This window comes from Petaurus breviceps, unplaced genomic scaffold (genome assembly GCF_028583685.1).
Source record: "Petaurus breviceps papuanus isolate PSGF00001 unplaced genomic scaffold, PetGlider_PUasm1.0 214, whole genome shotgun sequence".
NCBI lineage: Eukaryota > Metazoa > Chordata > Mammalia > Diprotodontia > Petauridae > Petaurus > Petaurus breviceps.
The window spans coordinates 11,287,240-11,313,804 of NW_027185863.1; the positions used below are offsets into that span (position 1 = coordinate 11,287,240).

The following is a 26,565-nucleotide window of genomic DNA, read 5'->3' on the forward strand; positions in this document are numbered from 1 at the left end:
CAGACACTTACTAGTTTGTGACCCTGTTTGCCTCAGTTTCCTCATCTGTAAAATGAGCTGGAGAAAGAAATGGCAAATCCCTCTAGTATCTTTGCCAAGAAAATCTCAAATTGAGTCACAAAGAATCAGACACAACAGAACAACAGCAAATACTCTCTCTGGAGTTGGTTGGATTTAGATTTACACTGTTGACAAAAAAAATAAGTCTTCCCTAAAAAGCTTATTATAATATAGATATTAACCAGAAGCTGATGGATCAGTAATGAGTTCCTGAAATTCAGAACTACTCAAAAGAATCTACTTTGGGGTTATATATGGGAATTCAGGACTTGATTTCTTTAATTTACATATAAATAGTAAATATAAATACATATGATAGCTTTTATTTACACATAGGCATTCAACCATAAAATTAAAGATAAACTGGCTTGACCAGAATATACATGATACATTGAAGTCTATTATTCATAAAACATTTGACTAAAATGCTAAGGGATTAAAATGAGAGAATGATCTGAAACATGATTATAGAAACTTGATTTGCCTGACTACAACTGAATAGCTTCTCTAGGACAAGACCACACACACACACGCACGCACACATACACACACATGCACACACCCTCTAACAATCTTTAAAAGCACTTCAATTAACTCTGAATTGGTTTTGCCAATTAAAAACAATGCCTCAGAATAAAACCTTCTGGATGTGACTCCATCTTTTCCCTAAAGAGTAAGTAGCTTTTGACAGATCCAGGCTTTCAACTCTGCTTTCTTTCAATTCCTTTTTCCCAGACAGCAACATTTATTCTCACTACAAAGAAACAAGACAGTTTATGTCTTTCAAAGAAAAAGGTTCAGTTTCTTCCCTCTAAAATTCTTGGTTTAAAATGATGTTAGCTAAATGCTTTACATAAGTTTGACTTAATGAGAGGTACAAGTCACTATAACATGCTAAATTTTCTTTCAAAGGGAACTTTTAAAATGATAAATAATGAATAGCTGTAGAATCCTGGAGTGTTGGAACTGGAAGAGGTTTGGTGGCTTGTCTAATCTAGCCCCTCATTTTACAAAGAGGGAAATCACAAAGTAGTTAAATGATTTACCTAAACAGCAAACTAATGGCCAAACAGGGATGAGAAACCAAGTCTCCTGATTTTCAATTCAGCATTATTTCTATAAAATGATACTCAATAGTTTAGTATGCTCAATACTATCATTAGCATACTAATGCTAACCATATTGTTTTGAGGGGGGGAAGGCAGGGCAATTGGGGTTAAGTGACTTGCCCAAGGCCACACAGCTAGTAAGTGTGTCAAGTGTCTGAGTCGAATTTGAACTCAGGTTCTCCTGACTGCAGGATCAGTGTTCTATTCAACTGTGCCACCTAGCTGCCCCTAGTACTAATCACATTTTGAGCCAATTCAGGGGCATTATGAAGGCTGCTGTTCAGGTATGACTCTGGATTGGTGGGGAGAGTGTTAATCTATAAGACCTGTGTGAATGAAGAGTTAGTGTGACGTCTTGGGAAAGGAGATAAATTCCATCTTTCAAGATAAGTAGTGCCAAACTCTCTTAGGGATCAGAGACATGTAGAGAGACAGATTTCAAAAGCTACAGACACGTAGGGGTAGTTATCTTTCTCAATATGTCTCTGATTTTCCACCTAGAGACTTTGAGGAATGTCCCCTTGGGTGAATTGAAATCTCAGTTTACTTCCATCTGAAAAGCTCATTTGCTATGCATTTTCTGGTATCTTCTATTTTATATATCTTCCCTGATTTCTGTTTTCTATTTGCTTAGATAAATAAGTTTATTTTCTATTTGTGACGGTCTTTTGTTTGGTGGGAAGAAATCAAATTGACCAGTGTGAAATAAGAACTTACCTCCCCTTTTCAGAGACAGCCGGAGAAGCCATTTTTTCTTAAACCTTATGTACCTCTAAACCAGCAATATTTAGGGGGAAGAAATTATTTTAGTCCATTGCTTCCTTGGAGAATCTGGCAGTGCTCCAGGGGATTTCCTGCTCCCTCTCTCCATACCCCTAGATATTATTCTGGTTCTCCTTTATTCAGAAATAGTCTAGACCTCAGACTCATCTATTAATGTATCCCACAAGCCAGATATAGACAATGCATGTAGATGTACATATCTTATATGGGTGTGGACACATCTCAAACCAGGGAAAAAAACAGTAAACTGATTTAACAGCTGTGAGCTGCAATGAAATTCTCTTTGACTGAACACAAGTAGCAAATTCTCCTACCCACAAAAAGTGCAAATTCTCCCTCCATCTGTGTTCTGATGCATCTCTTGGCTTTGTACCATCAAAACAGAAACTCTGGCATTATTGAGAGATGTATATAAGCTAGAAAGGTTTTCCTTATGATCCTTGGTAATATCCTAAACCTGTTACCTATAGGACCAGTGTGGGTAAGAATGGAGAGGCTTGGGCCCGCTAGGTGTCACAGTGAATAAGAGTACCAGCCCTGGAGTCAGGAAGACTTGAGTTCAAATATGGCGTCAGACACTTAATAGGTACCGGCCGTGTGATCTTGGGCAAGTCACTTAACCTCAATTGCTCTGTTGTCAAAAAATGTAAGAGAAAATAAAGTGAAAATTTATGCTTCAATCTGTACACAAATGCCATCAATTCTTTCTCTGTGGTGGATGAATTTTTCATCACAGGTTCTTCAGAATGGTCTTGGATAATGATATTGATCAAAAATAGCTAAATCATCATCTTACAGGTTACTGTGCACGATGTTCTTCTGGTTATCTTCACTGCATTTTATGCTGATTCATATAAACCTTCCCAAGTTTTTTCTGAAACTATACTATTCATTATTTCTTATAGTACAATAGTATCCAACACAATCATATACCACGACTTGTCAGGCATTCCTGAACAGATGGACATTCCCTTGATTTCCAAATTCTTTGACACCATAAAAAGAGCTGCTATAAATATTTCTTTACATATAGGTTCTTTTGCTTTTTTATGACCTCTTTGGGATACAGACCTAGTAGTGGCATTGCTGGGTCAAAGGGTACGCACAGTTTTATAGCCCTTTAGGCATAGCTCCCAATTGTTCTCCAGAGTGGTTGGATCAGTTCAAAACTCCACCAAAAGCTCATTAGTGTCCAATTTTTCCACATTTACTCCAACATCTGTCATTTTTCTTTCCTGTCAGGTTAGCCAATCTAATTAGTGTGAAGTAGGTACCTTGGAATCGTTTTAATTTGCATTTCTCTAATCAATAGTGATTGAGAGCATTTTTTTCATGTGACTATAAATACAACATTTACTCTTGATTATTTATATCAGTGAAAGGAAATGGAGTCACAGATAATCCCTAATGGTAAATAATAATTTTTTAAAAGTTCACTGGAATTTGAATTTGGAATATATTAGACATTTCTATTCACTTTATAAATTACAGAGAAGGTGCCAACTTGCATTGACAGAAGGGATTTCCTCACCTGGGGGAGGGGTGGGAGAAAAGATCCTATACTACTAAAGTCCCAGGTCTAGTCCCTATCCTTATTTGTTCACCATGAGGATTTAACAGAAGGTATCAAAATTAACAATAATGAACCCCTGCCCAGAGATCATCATCTGAATAAGATGGCAAATACTATTTAGTCTAGTGCTACAGGCTTAGGAGTTGCTCATTTAATGTTTGTTAAATTAATGGTTCCCCATTGTCTATATAATCAAGTCCAATCCCCTCTGCTTAGCATTCAAGCTCTCTATAATTTGATTCCACCCTCTCTATTCAACTTTATCCCCCCCTTCATCTCCCAATACAGACCTTCTATTTTAATCTTATCTATATACACGCACATTTCATTCTTGTGTTCATACCTTTCGTCATACGTGAATTGGAACACCTTCCTTTTTCTCTTGAACCTATACAAAGGCTTACTTTCACCCACACTAATATAATATGCCCCTCTTCTGAAGGGGGAGCATCTGCTGTATTCTCTTTTGCTCACTATTGTTTCATGTGTGCACATCCCCTCTCCATGACAAACGTAAGGCCCCTTGAGGGCAGGGATCTGTGGATTCCTCACAGTACCTTAGAAAAGCACGGGGCACAGAGTTATTTCTAAAGACAGTATCTGATTGAAGAAGAGTTCCTTAAAAGCTATCATTACATCATTTTCACATGCTTCAGAGTGTCTAAGGTACTAGAAAATTACAAAACCAATAGACATGGAAAAGAATAAGAGGATAGGGAGGACAAGGCATAAATTAGCTGTGCAAATATTGGGGAAACAATTTAGCAGGTACTCCTCTCTCCCACTTTCCAACAAATTACTTTTATAGATCTTATTTGTCTTAACTTTGTTTTTTTTTTCTTTTTGTGAGGCAACTGGGATTAAGTGACTGGCCCAGGGTCACACAGCTAGTAACTGGCAAGCAGCTGGTTTGAGGTCAACTTTGAACTCAGATGGTCCTGACTCCAAGGCCAATGGTCCATCCACTTCACCACCTACCTGCCGCCTCATCTTAACTTACTTTGTAACTTGCTAATATGCCCAACACAAGATGAAAAAAACAAACAAACCAGGGAACAAAGAGATTAGGAGCCCTGCTCAAGATTGAACTGTCTCCAGAGGTGGGATTGCAATTATGGTTGCCCAGGCACATTTCAATGCTTCTCCCAATTAGCCCACATTGCTCTGAATGCATGTTTCAACCATATCAGCAACATTCATCTCACAGATGTTCTCTGCTCTTGCATGGACTTACACTGCAAATCTGATGAGGGAAAACAAAACCAGATGGAAGCCCCCCAAAATGGAAGCCTTCCAAATGGGAGAAGAGTTTTGACTATTGGACTGAAGCTGCAGGTCTTGCTATTTAAAGCTTGGATTTAGGTGCCTGCTTGAAAAGCATATCTCCAAGGTCATAGAACAGGAAACCATGTGAAATATCGGCATCTCAAGGTGACCTGCTGAAACCTATTTTCCTCTTTTATGCAGATAAATGCAGATGAGCTGTGCTGGACTATGAGATATCCTTCCCTCCCTCCTCCCCCCCCACCCCTTAATCCAAAATTAAAACAGGGTGGCAGGGACAAGGCAAAGATAAAGGAGTTGTCCATAAAGATGGTTCAGGGAGAGGATACTAAACAGGATACAGCTGTGAATGTCTGAAATAGACATGACATGCACCGTTAAAGGTAATGGGATTTTACCCAGGCTTTCATCTATAATTGATTCCTAAAGAGTTAAGGCCTTGTTTTAGATAAATATACCAATTGGCCAGATAAAAGACAGTGGTCTTGATATTAATCTAGCTCTAAGGCTAGGCACAGGACTCAGCCAAAAGTTCCATCTGTGACATCTGGGAACATTTCCCTTTAAGGAGCTTCTTTTAGTTTCTGGGTCTCCTCATTTGAAGAGAGGAAGTGATACTCTCTTCCAAATACTTAAGAACCCTGCACATAAAGGATAGCAAGTCAATACCAAGTTATATGGACAGCCACATTAATCCTTTTCATAGGCTAAAAAGAAAATGGGGCAATAAGAGGGGAGGGGCTCCTGTTTTCTCCATCATCACATCACCAGCTGCTTGCAATGGAAGGCACTCGAGAAACATTTGCTGAAAAGGAAAAAAAAACTTGGTAACCTTACTTCTACCAGAAGGAGAGAATAAGACTAAATTTAAGGAAGAAATTAGTGTCAAGTTGGAGAAAACTCTGGTCTGGCACAGGGGAAATTTGCAGAATGAGTGAATGGAGAAGCAACCAACAAAGAATAAAGCTGTTCAGTTCTTACATTTGTTTCTCAGAAGGATAGAGGAAATGGGACCAGGAGACTAAGAGGTTATACAGTAGGAAAGTACTTTAAAAATCACTGATGCCAACCCCCTGATTTTACAGATGAGGAAACTGAGGCCAAAAGAAGTTAAATGATTTGCCCAAGGTCACACAGGGAGTAAGTGACAGAAGGAAGGTGTGCACTCTCTAAGTCCTCTAAAGCTAAATCCAATGTTTTTTCCACAGCACTACACTGTCCATTGGACAGGCATAAACATAGTATATTGATGTAAAAGTATTCTGTAACCGAGAAAAGAACAAAAAACCCCACATGGCAACAACTGCAAACCTATTAAAGACAAGAAAGACCAAAGGCAATAAACACTTGCCCTTCAACTATTTGGTAGATAGATGCCCATGGTTCTCTTGAGATAACCTGTTATGGATTTTAAACACCCACACACATCCAACACACCCTTCATTGCTTAGGAAGAAATAATCCCTCCCTTCAAAGTCTAAAAGAATGATATCACTAATTGGAATGGTTCCCATTCAGGAGTTCTGGCCTCAGTCAAGTGCAAAGGGTGTAAAAAGCCAGGTGAACTCAGTTTCATTCTCCTTCTCCCCTTCCCCCCTACCCAATTATGCCCCACTCCCTATGGAGTTATGCTATTTTTCTACCCTTGACCTTAAGATATTAATGCAACATATTTGTCCCTAACAAAGCTCAACTACTCTTTTAAATTATCTATCAAAGTATCCAAGGGAAAAAAGGGGAGGAGAAAGGAGCTGTTTTTATCTCATACTCCCTCACCTAGAGGCAAATCTAGGAGAACAAAGCTCTGGAAATACATACTCACAAAAATGATGCTTCAGCTAGGATATGGGGCAAAAGTCTAAGGAAATGGTTTAATCAGACCACACCCTTTAAACCCCACAAATACTACACTGATTTAATTGCTTTGTTCAGAAAGGAAACACCCTTTAAGTTCAATTACTCATGAAATAGACTAAATCATTACAACTGACTCTGAAAGACAACATTCATTCTTTAGTCAGCCTAGGAATAGGCTATTTCTGAATTCTGAATTTCTAAAAACAATTCTAAAGGTGTAAGAGACAGAAGGAAGCAGTCTTCACTATTAACAAAGATTATTTCCTCTTTGTTTCAAAGTCAGCACAGATTCATCATGCCAAAAAGGAAATTGTGAAGACACTCCAAATGCATAGGAACAGCCCCATAGAAGTTGCCCTGCTCTGTTCCACAATCCAAATAACATCAACGGGAACTTCTTTTCAAATATTACTTACTCTAAGTTATCTTTTAATTAACACATAAAATTAAAGTCCAATTCACTGCCATTAGTCAGTTTACTGAGCACCTGTGCTAGGATTTATACACACCTGAAGGAGACTCAAAACCTTGGAGATCTAATCCTGATTTTTCTCCCTAAAAAGAACAGCTACCAGAAGGTTGGAAGTGTAGATCTTTCTTCCTCACCAAAGCCACTCAAATCCTCTGATTTTCAATTCACAAATGCTTCACATAGTGTTAAAACTCCTGCAGAGGAGAATCTCAGCCGTAAGCTGAGCAAGCAGATTTCAGACGGTGTAAATTGTCCGGGTAACTCAGTGAAAACGATATTCAACAGATTTCTTAGAAAGCTGTCTCATTAATATGTGATCATTTTCTCCATTCTTCGATGCTGAAACCATGCTCTCGATTGAATGACTGCTGCTAACATAGCGAATACCCCCCTCCTCCCCTCCATGACATTTCGTTTCCTGTTAACCCTGCCGGACAGAAATGAAGAACGCTATTCACATTATATGCATTTCCCTAAATCCTACAAACTGTGTCAAGCATAATAACATATAATTTAAGACTAGCGGCTCCTCCTACCAGCGTCCTGGGAAACGGCATTTAATCTCTGCACCATTTCTTCTAGGGCCATTTCTTCATTTCTCAGCCAAAATCTCATTCTCCGATAAAATAAAAATCATCCACAGTAAACATGTTTTCCTCTGCTCCAGAAGAAGGGGAGAAAAGGACTACAGCAGCGCTTCCCAGCTCTGCATTTCAATTACTTCATCCAGATTCCTCCGAACCAACAGAAATGGGGGTCTAGGGCACCCTCCTTCCCTCCCTCGCTCCCTCCCTCTCCCACTGCAATGCACAGACTAAGCCGATGTTGCTAGAGGTCCGTCATGAGTAGGAAACCGCTTATGGCCATTTAAAACTTGCGATTCTTCCTCCGTGCTGTCGTGTGCCTACCCTGCCACTACTGAATGCCAGAATTAATGCTTAACATCGATTACACCCAGGCTTACCAGTCTCTCTCCTCCCCCCTCTGGGTCCTCCACTCTCTCCTCTCTCTTTCACTTGCTCTGATTGAATCAAGCAGGTTCTATAAGGGACAGCAGCTGATTGAGCTTAAACAAATAATGCAGCAGCACCAGGCTAAAGCAAACCAACTTCCCCCCCCCCCCCCCCCCAAAAATTGCTCACAGCTTTTTCTTTCTTTTCCTCTTTTTTTAAAAACCTTTTGCCAACTCAGCTGCTACCAAAGCAGTCACTTGAGATTCCCCAGTTCCATCTCCCGCACGAAAGCAGGACTCTCATAGCATAGCACCTCACATCACCCCAGCCCACGCACGGAGGAGGCTCTCCTGCCCAAGCCAGGAGCGCTCCAGGCACTGTGGTCCCCACTCCACCACAGCTGTTTTCCCAAGTCCCACTCTTGGCATCTACACAAGAGTGGAGCTCCATTTCCCAAGCTTTCTCAGCAAACTGCTTGAAGAAGTCGTCCCATTCAACTAGAGGAGTTCACTTCCTCAAAAGACAAATCTGAGCTTAGTGGTATGTAAACCCATTTGAGTAAATTCGTTATTTATTAGAAAAAGTAGAGATATTGTCATTTCTCTAGGAAATGTTACCAAAAAGATGAGAACAACAGTAATGTTGATAATCTATTAAATATTCAATATAAGAGGCTAATATCAGAACAAGACTTGCTCTTTTTGTCTCTGAACCCCACTGAAAAAGATGAGAATGAAGGGAAGAAAGGCACCACAGGGCTGGAGGACCTGAGTTCAATTCTGACCTCAGACACTCGACACTTACTAGCTGTGTGACCTTGGGCAAGTCACTTGCCCAATTGTCTTGCCTTGCCCCTCCAAAAAAAAAAGATTAGAATGAAATGAATATTAATGACAACTTATACTTTGAAGGGTTAAGAACTAAGCTAAGATAGAGTGGCAGCCCACTGGTTCCTGATCCCCCTGCCTCTTGGAAAAGAGAAAACTCTTTTAACTTGGACATAGAACTTGAAGTTTTACAAAGTGCTTTCCATACACCTGGAGACTTCTTCCATGACAATTATCCCTATTTTACAGTCAAGGAAACTGAGTCTTAGGAAAGTGAAGTGATTTTTCAGAGGTTGCACATCTGGAAAGTGGTACTTTAATTCAGCACTTCTGAACCAAAGATGAGAGGGTGCTCTTCCAATGACACTAAGTTACCTCTAATAAGTAACAATAAACAATAATAGTGTCAGACTTTCCTTGAAAAAACCCTTGAAGAAGATTGTAACAGAACAAGAATTACTGTTTCCTTTTCACACATGAGGAAACAGACTCAAGGTTAGGTGACTAATCCAAGGTTATGCAAGTCATCTTCAAGACCGGGATTCCAATTGAAGTCTCTGAACACCACACCAACTATTCTTCTGACTGTGCCATGCTACCTCACCAAGATTATATGACAATTTAAATAAAATCACACAATACAGAGGCATTTTAGGGGGGCAAGGTGGCACTGTGGTTTGAGCCCTGGGCTTGGGAGTCAAAAAGACTGAGTTCAAAAAATGTTTTTAATCCTATCACCTTTTCTTTTTCTTTTTTTTTTTGTTTTTAACATTCATTTCCACAAGATTTTGAGTTACAGATTTTCTCCCCACTTCTCCCCTTCCCCCCACCCCAAGATGGCAAACATATTGAATACTCCTTCCCCCAATCTGCCCTCTCTTATATTCCCCCTTCCCCTTACTTTCTTGTAGAGCAAGATGGATTTCTATATCCCATTGCCTGTGTATCTTATTTCCCAGTTGCATGTAAAAACAATTTTTAACATTTGTTTTTGAAACTTTGAGTTCCAGAGTCTCTTCCTTCTTCCCTCCTCACCCACCCCCACTGGGAAGACAAGAAATTCAATATAGTTTATACATGTGTAGTTACACAAAACATTTCCATAGTAGTCATATTGTGAAAGACTGTTTCCCTCCATCCTATCCCACTCCCCATTTATTCTATTTTCTCTTTTGACCCTGTCCTTTTTCAAGAGTATTTGCTTCTGACTACCCCTCTCCCAATCTGCCCAGCCTTCTATCATCCCCTGAGTTCCAATTTGACCTCAGACACTAGCTAGCTATGTGACCCTGGGTACTTCTCTTAACATATTTGTTTCAGTTTCCTCAACTGTAAAATAGATAATAGTATCTACCTCCCAGGATGGCTACTAATATTTGTAAAGTGCTTAGCATAGTACCTGATACATCATAGATGCTTATTAATTTTTTTTTTAATTTTTATGTTAGAAGTTGGAGTACAAGTTACTACAGGTTACTGTTAAGCATTTGAAAAATTCTTCATTTAATCAAACAATCTTTCAATCACTTTCTGTTCCTTTTGAATAAAGGATATCCTTTCAGGATCAAATAATGGTTAAGAGGTCCCATCTCAGTGAAATCTATGAGACCAAATTTGCTCCTTGTATCAGGATCTCTAGCTAATCTTGCTATTACTTTGTAAATCTGAGGTCATGGGCTTTATCTCAGCCCTCCTTTTAAAAAAAATATTCCTGGGGCAGCTAGGTATCATAGTGAATAGAGCGCCGGCCCTGGATCAGGAAGACCTGAGTTCAAATCCAGTCTCAGACACTTGACACTTACTAGCTGTGTGACCTCGGACAAGTCACTTAACCCCAATTGCCTCGCCTCCCCCCCTCCAAAACAAAAACAAAAAAATTCCTATAAATTACTGGGTATGTCTGTCTTTGTCCATCTATTTATAATCTGGGAAGTTAAGTGGATAGAGCACCAGCTCTAGAATCAAGAGGACCTGAGTTCAAATGTGACCTTAGACACTTAATAGCTGTGTAACCCTGGGCAAGTCACTAAACCCTGTTTACCTCGTTTCTTCAACTGTAAAATGAGTTGGAGAAAGAAATGGCAAACCGCTCCAATACCTTTGCCAATAATACCCCAAATGAGGTCGTGGAGACTAAGGACATGATGGAAATGACTCAACAACAACAACAAATTCTCTGTAGTATCTAAGTGAGTAGATTATACATAGAGACATTTATCCTGTTTTCCCTTTTCAGATTTAACCCCTCTTGATTAATTCTGCAAGATTCCAAGCAAATAAGTATTTCACCAGACTTTATTAGATGTAGTCTCCTTCTTTAGCCAAGGAACCATTACCGCTACTCTTAGTCTATGATGCAAAACTCCAAATCTAATTTTCAGGCATTCTCTTCCTAATCATCTGGACCTTTCTCACATCTGCCTCTTCCCCCCAAGGTCACTGGAGCAGTGATGAGAACACCACCTGTGCCCCTAAAGGTCTTCAGTTTCTTGCCCAGCACTTCACAATCCATTTCACAATCCCTAGTAATGCTTCCTAGGTTCCTTCTGGCGATATCATTTTGTTCCTACAAAAATCACCAGAAGTAGATAATGGTAATTAGGTTTGACAAGTCTTTATTATGTCTGAGACAAATGTCTTGAACAAATTGGTAATGTCATATCAACAAAGAACTGCCTTGCTTCCCCATCAGTAAGTACTAATCTCTACAGCTCATCCTTTCTTCCCCTGACCCTTAAGAGATCATTCCTCCCTAACTATCCTCCTGTGATTCGCCAACATTCCTTAAAGCCCAAATGGCTTCTTTATCCCCTGAGGGTCCAGTTTCTTCCCACTTTGGATAAAATCTCATATTAGCACTGTTAGCAGTAAGTGTTCATTAATCCTTCTTCCATTATTCTATCGTCCAACCTCCTAACACGGATCAGGATCTCCTCCTGCTAACTCAGTTCCATTTCCTTCTGCTCTGTGCTTGTTTTACCTTGAAGTCCTGTCTTTCATTTTTCAATGGAATACCTTGATAAACTGGAAAATGGATAGACATTCTTCTGGACCTTGTACATTCTCCTCTAGGAAGGAAATCAGTTTGCATTTTCTGCTTACATAGCTGTCATTTGGGAAAAGGATCTAACATCACGCATTAAATCTAGGTCACCTCAAAATTCTCTTTGCCCTCTATGCTTGCTGGAAGCCAGATCCTCAGTCCCCTTTCATTATTTCTGATGGTTCTTGTGGCCACATCTTATACTCATCTGCTGTGCCAATTTTCCCATTTCCCACTCCTAGCCATTTTTTTGGATGTGACCCCTAAAAGAGGGAGCAGCTAGGTGGTGCAGTGGTACAGAGCACCAGGCCCAGAGTCAGGAAGATGACTCTTCCTGGGGTCAAATCTGACCTCAGACACTTGCTAGCTGTGTGACCCTGGGCAAGTCACTTAACCCTGTTTGCCTCATTTGTAAAATGAACTGGAGAAGGAAATGGCAGTCCACTTCAGTATCTCTGCCAAGAAAACACCAAATGGGGTCACAGAAAGTTGGACACAATTGAAATAACTGACCAATAACAAACAACTGGAAAGAGGCTTTATTTATTGAGAATCTCCCTCCATTCCAATCAAAATGAGGTTGGTTGGCCTTTGGCAACGTTGTCAACATCCTTGGCCCGATGAAAATAAGAGCTGTGCCCTCGTGGTCTATGGGAAGGGAGGTGTGGGTTTTGGGTGGGGGTAGGTATTTTTTAACTACTGCTACTACTACTACTACTACTACACTCTTTATGATTAGCCTTTTTAGAAGCCTCCCTTTTCCCAAGTTCCTCTTCAACAGCGATCTAATCTAATGCCCTCATTTTACAAAAGAGGAGTGATGCTTGATAGGAAAAAACATCTCTAAGATAGCGGTCAGCAAAGTTTGCCTTTTAATCTAAATGTTGCAATTCCAAATTCAATGCTTCTTATAGTGTTTCAGTTTTCTCATTGATGGGGAAGGCTCATCTGCCCTAACTGTGGTGAGATGTGAGAATAAAGAATAAAAAGTTTGGAGCAGATGCAGCAAGAATTCAGAAAGGGAATGTTTAAAGGGTAAAGTCCCACCTTCTGCAAGAAGGCTTTCTCAGTCCTCCTGAACCTTAGTGCCTCCACTGAGACTATCCTGCATCTGTCTACTTATACACAATTATTTGCATGTTACCTTCCCCGTTAGACGGTGAACTCTTGAAGAAGAGAGATGATTGTAGCCTGTTCACATCCACCATCTACCTCTCCATTAGCCCCATGCAATATTAATTTTCAATTTTGAGAGCAGTAGTGTCAAACTGAAATAGATACTGGGACCACTAATGCATACATCGGTATTGCTAGGGGCTATACACTGGTTAAGTTTTAAAATGTAATGTTATTGTTTTAATTTTATTTATTTTGGTAAATATTTCCCAATTACATTTTAATGTGGTTCTAGTCTCACACTGCTTTAGGGTGTTGTTATGCTCTCCCAGCCATACAACACCATTTGTAGAAGAATAGGCCTTTGCTTCTGAGAGAACCTTGGCGTCTTTAAAGGGGTTTTGCAGTCAACTGAAGGCAATCCAGTCTACTTTTCTCCATTTTAATTCTGAGCCCACTTCAGTGTAAAAAGTTCTACAGCAACTCATGATCACAAAAAGGAATGAGATGAAAGAGAAGACTGAGTCAGTTATTTTTATAAAGCAATCAAGAACATTGTTGGAATTAGTAAATGATAGTAACATGGATGGAGGGAGTGGCAATGCAGACACAGTTATGGATTTCAAGAAGAAAAGTCTTTGATGTATAATGACAGAGAAATGGTTTGAAAGTAGATCGGGGAGCCAAATGTATGCTCCTCCTTGCAGGCTGGGCAAGTAGGAATAAGTTCATTAATATTACTATGCACCTACTATTGTAACAGGTACCCCTTTAAGTGCTGAGGATTCAAAGGAAAATAAAAACAAAGAAAAGCCCCTGACCTCAAGGAACTTAAAAATCTAATGTGGGAAAACACATAAAAGGAAGCTAAAAGGGGAAGGGAGATTCTAAAGAAATCCAAAAGCACTGTAACTGGTGGGAAATGGGGGGAACCATGCTGTATTCCCCTCCCTTTAAGCTGAGGCTTTGGAGCCTGTGGCCCTGACCTTTCAGTCAAAGGATCTGATCAGAGGGAACTGATAGCATGTGAGTACCAGGCAGATTCAATCTTTCAGCATAATGAGATTTCCCAATGGTGAGTTTCTTGGGAAAGAAAAACATGATGGAGAGTTCCAAAGAAATCCAAAAGCAATGCAGCTCATGGGGAATGAGGAGAAAAACTGTATTGAGTTCCTTCTCTTGTTATAGTGCTGAAGCAGAAGAAATGTAGGCTCACAACTTCTGATTCCTAGGATCAACATTCTTTTGGGAGTGAGTCCAGCCTCTCACTTCTATTATCCATTCATCATACAGCACCTAAAAATAATCTTCCTGAGGCATAAATCTACCTGACTAGGATGCCCCCCTCCTCAAAACCTTCATTTGCTTCCAATTGTCTCAAAAACAAAATGCAAATTCCTTAGCTTGGCATTTAAAGCCATCCACAGTTTGGCTCCCACTTGTCTTACCATTCATATTTAATATCACTCCCCTTCACGTACTCTTGTATTAGAAAGAATGCTTAGAGTCAGAGTACCCTGGTTTGTATCAAATTAGACTGATGGTTGTATGCTGAACAAATCCTGTAATATCTTCTTTCTATGATTTCACACAGACCATTTATTCACCAGCCCTGGAATACACTCCTTTCTCATTTCCACCTACCAAAATCCTTCTCTCCATTCAAGGTGCATGTCAAGTGCTGTTTCCTCCATTCCACTTCCTTCAAGAATCACCAAGATAAGTGTCGTGTGTGTGTGTGTGTGTGTGTGTGTGTGTGTGTGTGTGTGTGTGTGGCAATGGGAGCTAAGTGACTTGCCCAGGGTCACACAGCTAGTAAGTGTCTGAGGCTGGATTTTAGGTCTTCCTGACACCAGGGCCAGTGTTCTATCCACTGTATCACCTAACTCCTCTTAGGATAATGTATTCTTTCCAGGGTTTGCTAGTAAATGTTTAGCAACCTAGCTTTCTGGAAATCCAACATGCTTTTAAGTTTAATCTTCATTATTACCATTTTCTTCATCGTGTTTTTAAATCTAGACAATCAACGAAACAATAAATCAGCCCTGATTTGTAGCTTTGCTGATTTCTAAGGTGCCAGTCCTCACACTGAAAATTTAACAATGGGCTCAGCCCGTGCCTGCTTCTCTTCTCAATCAACAAAAATGTTTCACTGATGCTTTCTGTTGTTCACACAAGTTATTTCCTAGAATAGCCCTTAAATTTCCCTAAAGCACCTTTTCTTGATGATGTCTCTACACATATTATATCCCCTCTAGTAGAATAAAAATATCTTGAGAGCAACAATGTAATTTTTGCTCTTTGTGTCCCCAGTCTAGTTATTTGCACACAGTAGAAATTTAATAAAGGTTGAATTGGATTTGTCAATTATATCACACTCCTCTATTTACATCTTCCTTTGCCTGACCAAATTTTCCCTGGTCATATACTATGTTTCATACATGTAAGATATGAGGATTAAATTGTTAAATATGGGTAAGTGTAATGGGAATGGGAATTTCAAGATCTTCCCTGCCCCTTAATAGGCTGAATGTAATTCACTGGAGCCTGTAGTGGGAGGGGTTTGCTGAATGGGTAGAGCAGACAGTAAAGGAAGCTGAGAGTCAGAGCAGTTAGACAGAGGGAGGAGAGAGGACACAGGCAAAGAGACAGCTAGGCTTGTGAGAGTTTGTGGGAAAACTTTGGGATGATTTTGTTCTCTGTAGTGTTATTGTGTATACATTTTTTTTTGTTGCTATGATGAATTTGGTTTTCTGGTTTTGGGATTTGGCTCTCTGGTATCTGAATAAATGTTTTGCTTCTGTCCTCTATATGGAGAGACTGTTATATTTTGTGATTCAAAACTTTGCTGGTATATTCATAGTTGCTGTAGGTGCTATGAATATTGTGTTGGTGCTACAGTAAGGTTGACATGTTTCATTCACTGGCTAGTGACTAACATGTTTAGAAAGCCAGCAGTTCCAAGAATAAAGCTCACATCAGCTATTTAGATAATATTGATGCTTCCTGGCTAATATGAACTAATTTTCCCCCATAGACATTATGAGATTTTTCAGTTAATGTTATTATTTGTCAATTCTAGGCTTCAGAGACAACATTATTGGAAACCTGCTTCGTGATAGCAGTGAAATGATTTGTCAGTTGCACTCCTTTGAAATCCCAAAATGTGAGCCTGACAAGCAAATGTTGATTCCCACAATCAACACCAACCAATTTAGCTAAGGAAAAGGTGATTTGTCATTAGTAAGTAGATTTCCTTATCAAATAAAGCTACACAGTGAAGTAGTTATTTTCATTCCCCTGCCCCTCCCCATTTTCTATTCGCTTCTGAGTTTGGCTTTCCCCTTGCTAAAGGAAAATCACAGTAGGATATTTAAATATAAACTGAAAACAAAAAGTATTTTCTAACTTGTCTAAGCATGTTTTTTGGCCCTTATAATTAAAGAGATCATAGTTAAGTGTCCTTTGTATGTCAAGGTAGGTCAGTTCTTTCTCTTGATGACAATAATTTTCCTCAAGTGGTCAAGTTTGTTTCTTCTCTAGAGAGATGGGCACAAAATTCAAGTTTCCCCACAAATCACTGGGCAAATATCTTGCCCTGCAGGGTGATCTGATTCTCAATACAATTAGAGAAATAAAACAATAGAATAAGACCTCAACTCCTTTTACATGCTGTCTTCCCTCATATAAGTTCCTTGAAGTCAGGGATTGCTTTTCTTTTCATTATATTTGTATCACCATACTAAGTGTTTAGTGCTTATTAACTGACTGATTACTGAATAATCACAACATTTCTTTTTGGTTTTTTGTTTTGGGGGGGAGTTGCCTTTTCTTGGGGGGGGGGAGGCAGGGCAATTGGGGTTAAGTGACTTGCCCAAGGTCACAGAACTAACAAGTGTTAAGTGTCTGATGTTGGATTTGAACTCAAGTCCTCCTGACTCCAGGGCTGGTGTTCCCCACCTCATATGATATTTCCCTTCAGCAAATGACTCAAGGGGGAATCATAATTTCATCAGTAGGTGCAATACAATTACATTACTTATTTTTTAACTTTACCAATTAAAATGTGATGGTTCTCCTTTGGTGTGGAGAATAAAGACATAGAAAAAAGCTTAAGAGGGGGAAAAAAGAATCCAACTAAATAAAGTTCTTCAATGATAAAAATAATTTTCACAAGGAAAGAAAAAAATTTCAATTATGTGGGAAGCCCAAATGCTTTTTTTTCAGTGATTTAAACTCTCATTATTACGAATCCTGACTCACACAAATGCTTGACTAATTTGGTAGTCATAAACTTAAAATGCAAACTCAAAGCAGGGCCATTTTCAGTAAAAGTTATTACATATATTAAAATTATAACACCCCCACATCTCTATTTAAGGAAGTCATATGTATCAATATAAATAAATCTTTCCTTCAGAGAGAATTGGCCTATTTTGATTTACCATTCCCCATAAAATGCTTTGCATATTAAAATAGGAAACAGTTTGTGTGTGTGCATGTATACACACAGATATATATATATATATATATACATACACACACACAATATGTTTTACAAACAGAATGCTTAAATTGTATGTCTCCAAATTCTAAGGAAACAAATCTTCACAGAATTTCTGCTACCCCTCATCTAGTATGAAATGACAAGTAGTTGGCATAGGGAAGGGAAGAGAAAATTGTTGTCCTCTCTTATTATTCCATCTTTCATATTTCTCCACTACATAGTCTCACTATTATGCAACAGGTAGAAGGGATGGGATACCTGCCACAAGCAGATATTTATTGCTTGTTTATTGATTGGTAATATATTTTTATGTCAAAAGCAACGTTTTTTCAACTTTTGAGCAATGTAACCATGAAAGGTAGATGAGAAATAAGAAGGATGGAAACATGAAAGAAGATCAAGTCAAGATAGTTTCAAAGGCCATGGGTCTTAAATCCTATAGGGGACTTTGGGGAGCAGAATCAAGATGGCAGAGTGAAGAAAGTACTCATCTGAGCTCTTCTAACATTCTTCTCCAAACAACTTCCAACATTTAAAATCCAATTCTGGAGTGGCAGAGCCAACAAACGTTCGGAGTGAGACATTCTTCCAGCCCAAAGCAATATAAGAGGTCAGAAAGAGAGATCTGTAACACAGGGGTGGGGCATGAAACACCAATGATGGAAGTAGCTGGTAGCGACAGAAGTAGAAGCAACTTAGGGAGCTCTCAAGCCAGAGATGGTAAGAGGACCAAGCAAGTGACCAAAAAGAGATGACAGGGAACCCCTGGGCCAGTACTGGATGCAGGATCAGATACTTTTTCACAACTCCATTGTCTGTACTTACTTTTGGTACATAGATCAAGCGCAGGAGGAGCACTCTCAGGGAAAAAAAAGCAAAAGTACTTACGGATGGTATTGCTTTCGGTCCCAATGGAGCAGGGGGCTTAAGGAGAGTATCAGTTGCCATCCCAAAACATCCGAGACCCTTCCTCAGTAAGGGTCAGAGTGCAGACAAGGAGAGCAATAACCACACCTCACTCCAGATCATACCACACCTTGGAAGCACAAAAAACTTCCAAAACCCTAGAACTAGCTCTGAAAACAGCAGTTCAAAAAAGCCTGAAGCTTGAGACTGCCCCTCCCCCCAACCTTAACATAAAGTTCAAAATAAAGGAAAAGGGTAGAAAAATTAGCAAACAACAACAACAAAGAACCTGACTTTAATTTACTATGAAGATCAAGACACAAACTCAGAAGATAATAAGAAAAAATAACTATAAGGAAAGCCTCAAAGAAAAAAATGTAAATTGGACACAAGCCCAACAAGAATTCCTAGAAGAGCTTAAAAAATTATTTTCAAAATCAAATGAGTGGTAGAGGAAAAATTCAATAAAGAAATGAAAGCAAAGGAAGAAAATTATGAAAAGATAAGCCATAGCTTAGTAAAAGAGGTACCAAAAGAATACTGAAGAAAATAACTCCTTAAAAAGCAGAATTAACCAAATGGAAAAAGATATACAAAAGTTCATTGAAGAAAATAATTCCATAAAAATTAGAATTCAGAAAGTAGAAACTAATGACTCTATAAGACCAAGAAAAAATAAAACAAAATAGAAATAAAAAAAATAGAAGAAAATGTGAAATATCTCATTGGACAAATAATTGAACTGGAAAATATTTCATAAAGAGATAATTTAAGAACTATTGGACTATCTAAAGTGAATTATCAAAGAAAGAGCTAGACATCATATTTCAAGAAATTAACAAGAAAAAAAAACACTCCAATATCCTAGAACCAGAGAGTAAAATAGACAATAAAAGAATCCCCTAAACAACACCTGAAAGAGATCCCAAAATTAAAACTCTCAGGAATATTACAGCCAAATTCTGGAAATCCCAGGTAAACAAAGAGAAATATTTCAATCATCCAGGAAGAAACTATTTGAATACCAGTAAGCAATAGTCAGGATCATACAACATTTAGCAGCTACCACATTAAAGAAGTGGAGGGGTTGGAATATGATATTCCAGAAGACAAACCAGTTGGGATTACAATGAAGAAGCTACCCAGCAAAACTGAATATAATGCTTCAAGGGTTGAAAAATGAAAGTGTAATGAAAGAGAGGACTTTCAAGCATTCCTGATGAAAAGATCAGAGCTGAATAAAAACCTTGATTTTAAAATATAAGACTCAAGAGAAGCATAAAAAGGTAAACATGAAAAAGAAATCATAAGGGACATGTAACTTCTAAGAACTTTATCATTATCAGGACAGTTATAAGGATTCTACTTAGAAAGAGGGTGTTTTTTTTATTGGGATGATGTGAAAAAATAGATAGGTGAGAAGAAGGGATGCCCTGGGAGAAGGGGGATGGGAAAGAAAGAATAGAGACAACTATCTAATATTAAAAAGGAGTGCAAGAAAGAGCTTTTACAGTGGAGGGGGAAAATGGGGGGGGGGGGGGGGGGGGGGGGGGGGGAGGAGCATTGCTTGAAATTCATTCATACCTAAATTGCTTCAAAAAGGGAACATTCATTTTTTAAATTTTGAGTTCCAAATTTTCTCCCTTCTGCCCTGCCTCTCTCCTACCTGAGACAGTAAGCAATTTGACATAGGTTATACTTCTATGCTTATGTAAAATATACTTCTATATTAGTCATATTGTGAAAGACACGGACCAATAAAAAACCAAACCACCTACAAAAAAGTAAATATTGGTATGCTTTGAAATGCATTCATACTCCACCAGTATGTGAATAGCATTTTTCATCAAAAGTCCTTTGTAATTGTCTAGGATCATCGTATTGTTGAGAAGAGCTAAGTCATTCACAGTTGATCATCATACAATATTGCTGTCACTGTAAAATGCTCTCCTGGTTCTGCTCAATTCACTTTGCATCAGTTCATGTAAGTCTTTCCAGGTTTTTCTGAAATCATCCTGTTCATCATTTCTTTTACCATAGAAGTATTCCATTACAATCATGTGCCACAACTTGTTCCCCAATTGATGGGCATCTTTATGGATTATTTCTTAAGTAGTCTGATGATATTAAGAAATGTGTGTAGCCTAGAAACATTCTAGAGAATGACTTCTAAAGGTAACCAAAGCAGAATATAATCCAGGATCTTATGAGTTGATTCAAGAATGGAAAATGACACAACTAGTTAAAAATCAGAAAAAACACTTTTAAAAAGTATTTCTAGGTTAATAAACTGCCAGGAAGTTTGGAAGCAAGTGATTAGGATGGTATAACTGTATTTGAATCCTTTGCAATTGATAACTAGATTCCTTAAAACCAGAAGATTAACTATAGCATTTGTTTCCTCTAGTAAACTTTCAAGAGATGACCTAGCAGTTGCTAAAGAGATGGTATGTGTACTTGGATTCTGTTTCATTTCTCATGACCCAACATCTAGGCCAGAGCCTGGCAAACAAGAGATATTTAAATGCTCATTGAATGACTGAATGAATGACAAGTCAATCCAGTATCTTTACCAAGAAAACCCCAAAAGGGTTATGAAATATCAGACACTGACTAAAAAAAAATACCAAACAACAAAAAAAGATTGCTGATTTGTGTTCATCTTTTAATCTCACATTCAGATAATTTTTATCAATAAAATAATGAACTTTCCAAAATAAAATGTATAAAAAGCAAAACATCTGTTTTACAAGGATGGAATGATTCGTGGAATGGGAATTTATCTGTCACAGGAGATCATCTTATCTTACTTAGCTCCAAATGTCTTTCCTTCAACCTTTAGATTTAGTGTGAGCAATTTATAGTTAAGAAATGCTCAAAATTGGTCTTTCATTTAAAAAAATGCTTCTTCTAGAATCAAGGAATGCCTTCTGAATTTAATTCTCTTAAATACTTCCCATCTAATTATATAGCAGTTCTGCCATGAAAATAATTTGCAAAAACCAAATCTGCAAAAAACCAGAAAGGAGCTCTAAGAATATACTCCAATGGCTCATAAACTTTTTTATCTCAGAACCCCTTTAAACTCTTAAAAAATTATTAAGGACTCCAAAAAGCTTTTCTCTGTGTTATGCCTACTGAAATTTAGAATATTAGAATGTCAGTGTTATTATGAAAGTAGTTTTGACCTCAAGAACCCTCTAAAACTGTTTCAATGACCCCCAGGTGTGCCCAGACCACACTTTGAGAATGACTGCTCTATTTCAATAAGTATCCAAGGAAAATGACATTACATAAAATTCCAAGGAGCTGTCATTGAAGACAAATGAGAAGGGACAGGTGCAAACCTTAAGAGAGAAGGGAATACTTGAGAAAACCAATGACCTGACCTGCCTCAGCTCTGCTAAGATGTTGGTATTAATTTCCACAGCAGACTTTTGTTCTGAAGTCACACCTGTTTTGTTATGTCTAGTTAAGAAAAGGAAACTCAGTTAAATTCCTCTCCCTCTATGCTGGTTGTTTTGGGATATATGTGTGTGTGTGTACATATATACACATAAATATGTGTGTATATACATATATTTTGTATGTATATACATACATACATATTCATAAATGTTTATGGCATCTTCATGAGCATATTCTGGAAGATCTAAGACAAATATCCATAATTTATAGTTAGCATCAGGGCTTATAGAAAATTGAAACAAGTTTGTGTTGGAAAGAGTGATTTTCTCTAATCTCTATATTTTACAAATAAGGGAAAACTGTGGCCCAGAGACTGATGCATCTTGCCCAAGGTCACAGAACATCTCCTGACTCTTGCAAAGGACCAAGAAGGATACTCAGCAAAGGAGAGTTGGTGAACAGATGAAGGACAGGCCAGGTCCAAGAAGGAGCAAGGAGAAGGACCTAGAGAAATCAAAGGAAGCACCGCTATCATCCCCACTCTTTCACTGATTTTCAATCTCCGTCTCTAGTGGCTTGTTTCCTGCTGCCTACAAACATGCCCATGTGTGAGGTTAATGAAATGGGGAGATCTTTCCCGCCCATTAATAGGCCCATGTGACCTGCTTGGAGCTCCAGCCCAGTTGACTGCTGTGATGGAGCCTGAGTCACAGGGGGGAGGGGCTTGCTGAATGGGTAGAGCAGGAAGAGGGGGCTGGGAAACAAGCACGCATATTCCTAGTGGCTGCTGTGGGTATCCCATTGATGATACACTATGGCTCTCCTCACTTACCCTTCCTTTTCCACTATCATTCCATATATCTCCAGCCCTTTGGAGCCAAACTCTTGAAAGATCATCTACCACAGGTGCCTCCACTTTCTTCCCTCTTTACTCTCTTCTTAACTCCTTACAATCTGGCTTCCACCCTTTGAGCACAGGTGACCCTCAGGGCTCTGTCCTAGGTACTATTCTCATCTACCTGTATTTCCTCACCTGGTGATCAGCTCCCACGGATGTAATTATCAGCTCTGTGCTGATGATTCTCAAATCTACCTATCCTGCCCCAATTTTTCTTGTTGACTTCCAACCTTGCATCTTCAACTGCCTTTCAGACATCTAATACTTCTGAACATCCAATAAACACCTTAAATTCAAGACGTCCAAAACAGAGTTCATTATCTTCTCTCTTAAATTCCACCCACTCCCCAAACTAACTTCCCTATTATTGTAGAGGCATCATCCTCCCAGTCTCTCAGGCTCACAACCTAGAAGTTATCCAAGATGTTGCCAATACCCCCTTATTTCCTCTGACCCTGCCATGTCTGCTCCTCATGATTGGATTATTGCAATAGCCTGCTGGTGGATGTTCCTGTATCAAGTGTCTCCCCACTCCAATCTAACCTCCGTGCAGTCACTAAAGTGATTTACCTAAATTGTAGGTCCCTCATGTCATCCCCTTCCTATTACTTTCAGGATCAAATGCAAAATGCTCTGTTTGGCATTCAAAGTTCTTTATGACCTAGCCCCTTCCTCCCTTTCCAGGATCCTTACACCTTTCTCCCCTACATGTACCCTTTGATCCAGTGACACTGGCCTTCTAGCTAGTCCATGAACAAGACATTTGATCTCTGATCTCTGGGCATTTTCTCTCATGTCCCCCATTCCTAGAATTCTTTCCCTCTTCTGCTCCAACTACTGACATCTCTGGCTTCCTTTAGAGTCTCAACTAAAATTCCACTTTCCACAAAAAGCCTTCCCTGGCCCCTCTAATTCTAGTGCCCTCCCTCTGTTTATTATTTCTTATTTATCCTGTGTATACACACACACACATACATACATGTGTATACATACACAATATATATGTATGTATGTCTGTGTGTACGTATATATAAATACACACACATTTGTTTACATATTATCTCCCTCATTAGATTGTAAGTTCCTTCAGTACACAGGCTCTGCCTGGCACACTGGTGCCTAATAAATGCTTATTGATTGAGGAAGGGAAAATGCTAACTGTAGAGATTGAGAGGAGAGAAAAATGTGGTATTGAAATTGTAAAAAAAAAAGTTTTCCAAAGATCAGATGGTAAAAGAAAGAAAAATTAAGTATCACTACTTTTCAATGAGTTCCTAGCTCTCTAAATGGCACAAAGAATCACATTAAGCCTTCTCCAAATGCTTTGACATTACATGGGCATCAAAAAAGTCAACTTCCTAGTTATGTCCTATTTATCTGTACCCTATAGGAACAGACTTCCTAGAATTTCTAAAACAAGAAACCAAGTTTGATTTTCTATTTGAATGTATTAGAATGTGTACATGTTGTTTCCCTAACGAAAGTTAAGGTCCTTGAGGGAAGGAAAGGTCTTTTCAGGTTTGCTTTTGTATCCCCTAAACCTGTGGCTAATACATAGTAAGCACCTAAACCATTTTTTCTCTCCTCTACTTAGAGCAGATAAGGAAGTGGTGGTGAAGCATCTGCCCAGGGAAATGATCCAACTAGAAAACTAATTCCTTAATTTTTTAGATTATTTCTCAGAACAGTGAATACCACAATGCTTTGCACACAGTAGATATTGGATAAAAAGTTCATTGTTTATTTGAGTAGGATGGAATGGTTATCCTCTGCTTGCCATGAGAAACAGAAAATACATACTAGCTGAGAGCTTATAGCCTGAGAGAAAATCCATTCTTTCTTTGGTGACATGGTTAGAAATCAATTCAATTGAATTTTTTAAATATGTATTAAGTGCTCATTCGACATAGGCTATTCTGTTGGTACTGGAGACTCAGGGCAGCTAGGTGGTGCTGTGGATAGAGTGCCAGGCCTGGAGTCAGGAAGACTCATCTTCCTGAATTGAAATCTGACCTCAGATACTTACTAGCTGTGTGACCCTGGGCAAGTCACTTAACCCTGTTTGCCTCAGCTTCCTCATCTGTAAAATGCAGTGGAGAAGAAAATGGCAAAGCACTCCAATGTCTTTGCCAAGAAAACCCCCAAACAGGGTCACAAAGAATCATACCCAACCGAAACAGTTGAACAACAACAAACTGGAGAGTCAAAGGTCAAAACTGCCAAAGCTCACTTCTTCATGGAGCTTAGTCTAACAGAAGGCAAACTGGTAATGAGCAAAGCAAAAGCTAGCAACCGCAAAGAGTCAAGGCACAGAAAGCCATAAATGGCTACTAAAAAAGAAAAACAAATTTGAAAGACTGAAGAATTTGGATCAATGTCTCACCCAACTGTGGTTCCAGAGAAGCATGCCAACCACCTCCTGAAAGAGAAGTAAAGGATCCAAGAAACCGGATAACACATTGATTCTTAAATAGACAATTTGAGGGTTTGTTTTGCTTGACTACATAATTTTGTGGCCAAGGTTTTGTTTTATTTCCCTTGTGTTCAGGGGCGGACAGCTGGAAGGAAAGGGGAGTAGGAATAGGATTTCTCTTCTGCCCAGATCAGAAGAGAACAGAATTAAGGCCAGAAAGAATCATAGACAAACTGAATACCTTTGAAAGCTACATCTTAGTTACTTTTCCTTGAAGAAAAAAAAAAGAAAGACCTGCATAATATTCAGAGTTTTATGCACAATCTTCTCCTATTGCACAATGTATATGGAAATGCTCATTTAGTGTTTAACAAGTTCAGGAAAAGAGTAAGACTACCATGAAGGCCTGGGAAAGTAATACAGGTAAGAAAAGAAAAAGATGATCATCAAGGAAGAAAAGGGAAAACCAGAATTAAACTTTAACTGTTACTAATCATGGCTCAGTATGAGAAAGATGTCACATGATTTATAGCATTTGTACTTATTTAAATCTTGCTTGATAATGACAGTTTTGTTTATGCTCAGTACATAGTGACCAATTAAATATCTGTGCTGTTATTTTAAGTTACTATTGAAAAAGCACTCTCAGTTATTCAAGTCTGGGGAAAACCTGACCGAATAGTGTACTCAGCCATAACCAAGAGCTGTCAAGTGAAAGACATGGAAGGGGCCTTGGGAGTTGGGAGGAGGAATTTCATCATCTAGTCTACTTCCTCGTTGAACCACACTGGCAGACCCAGGATGGCTGCTAGCACAGGTTCTTAGATCTGCTTTACTAGGAAAGGGGTCAACAATCTTTTTAAATCATATTCACTTGTTCAGGGGAAAAGTCAGCACCATGAACTTCAGAGAAAATACAAGCAGAGAAATAAAGACCAACAGACAGGTTTCTGACTGCCTGAATCAACTATATACTTTACATACAGCCCTGGATGGAGAAAGCCTTTACATCTGAGCTCTGAACATATGGCCACTTAGAATTTTGACCAGAGAATCACAAGATGCTTCTCATAAGTGAGCCCCCAAAGCAAAATACCAACTCAGAGTATATATACACTTCACGACTCAGTGCCTAATTAGAAATTAGCAAAAGGTGTGAAAGCCTTCTTACAAGCAAGCCTCCCCTAAACGAGCTTCCTTTAATGGGCTCCACGTGAAGGGTGGGGAAGATCTTACATCCCATTAAGGTCATTCACAAGAGGAAACGCAGGCCCAGAGAGGACTATCAATCAATTAGTGAACAACTATTAAGTGCTAGGCACTGTGCTAAGCCCTGAGGACACAAAAAGAAATAAA

The 26,565-nt window shown here is 38.9% G+C and overlaps 1 protein-coding gene across 4 annotated transcripts in view; it reads right to left on the reverse strand.

Moving 5' to 3' along the window:
- The window catches only part of MCF2L (MCF.2 cell line derived transforming sequence like), a 386,575-nt gene that overhangs the window by 254,248 nt on the left and 105,762 nt on the right, over positions 1-26,565 (reverse strand). For 2 of the 4 annotated variants that reach the window (XM_069094093.1, XM_069094091.1), the window contains exon 1: positions 7,675-8,074. The exons of 1 other annotated variant lie outside the window; for it this stretch is intronic. In XM_069094093.1, coding sequence (XP_068950194.1) covers positions 7,675-7,753 — 79 coding nt within the window. In that variant the 5' untranslated portion in view covers positions 7,754-8,074. Of the gene's footprint in view, positions 1-7,674; positions 8,075-26,565 lie in introns of those variants that run through there. One more of the 4 variants, XM_069094094.1, reaches the window with a different exon arrangement.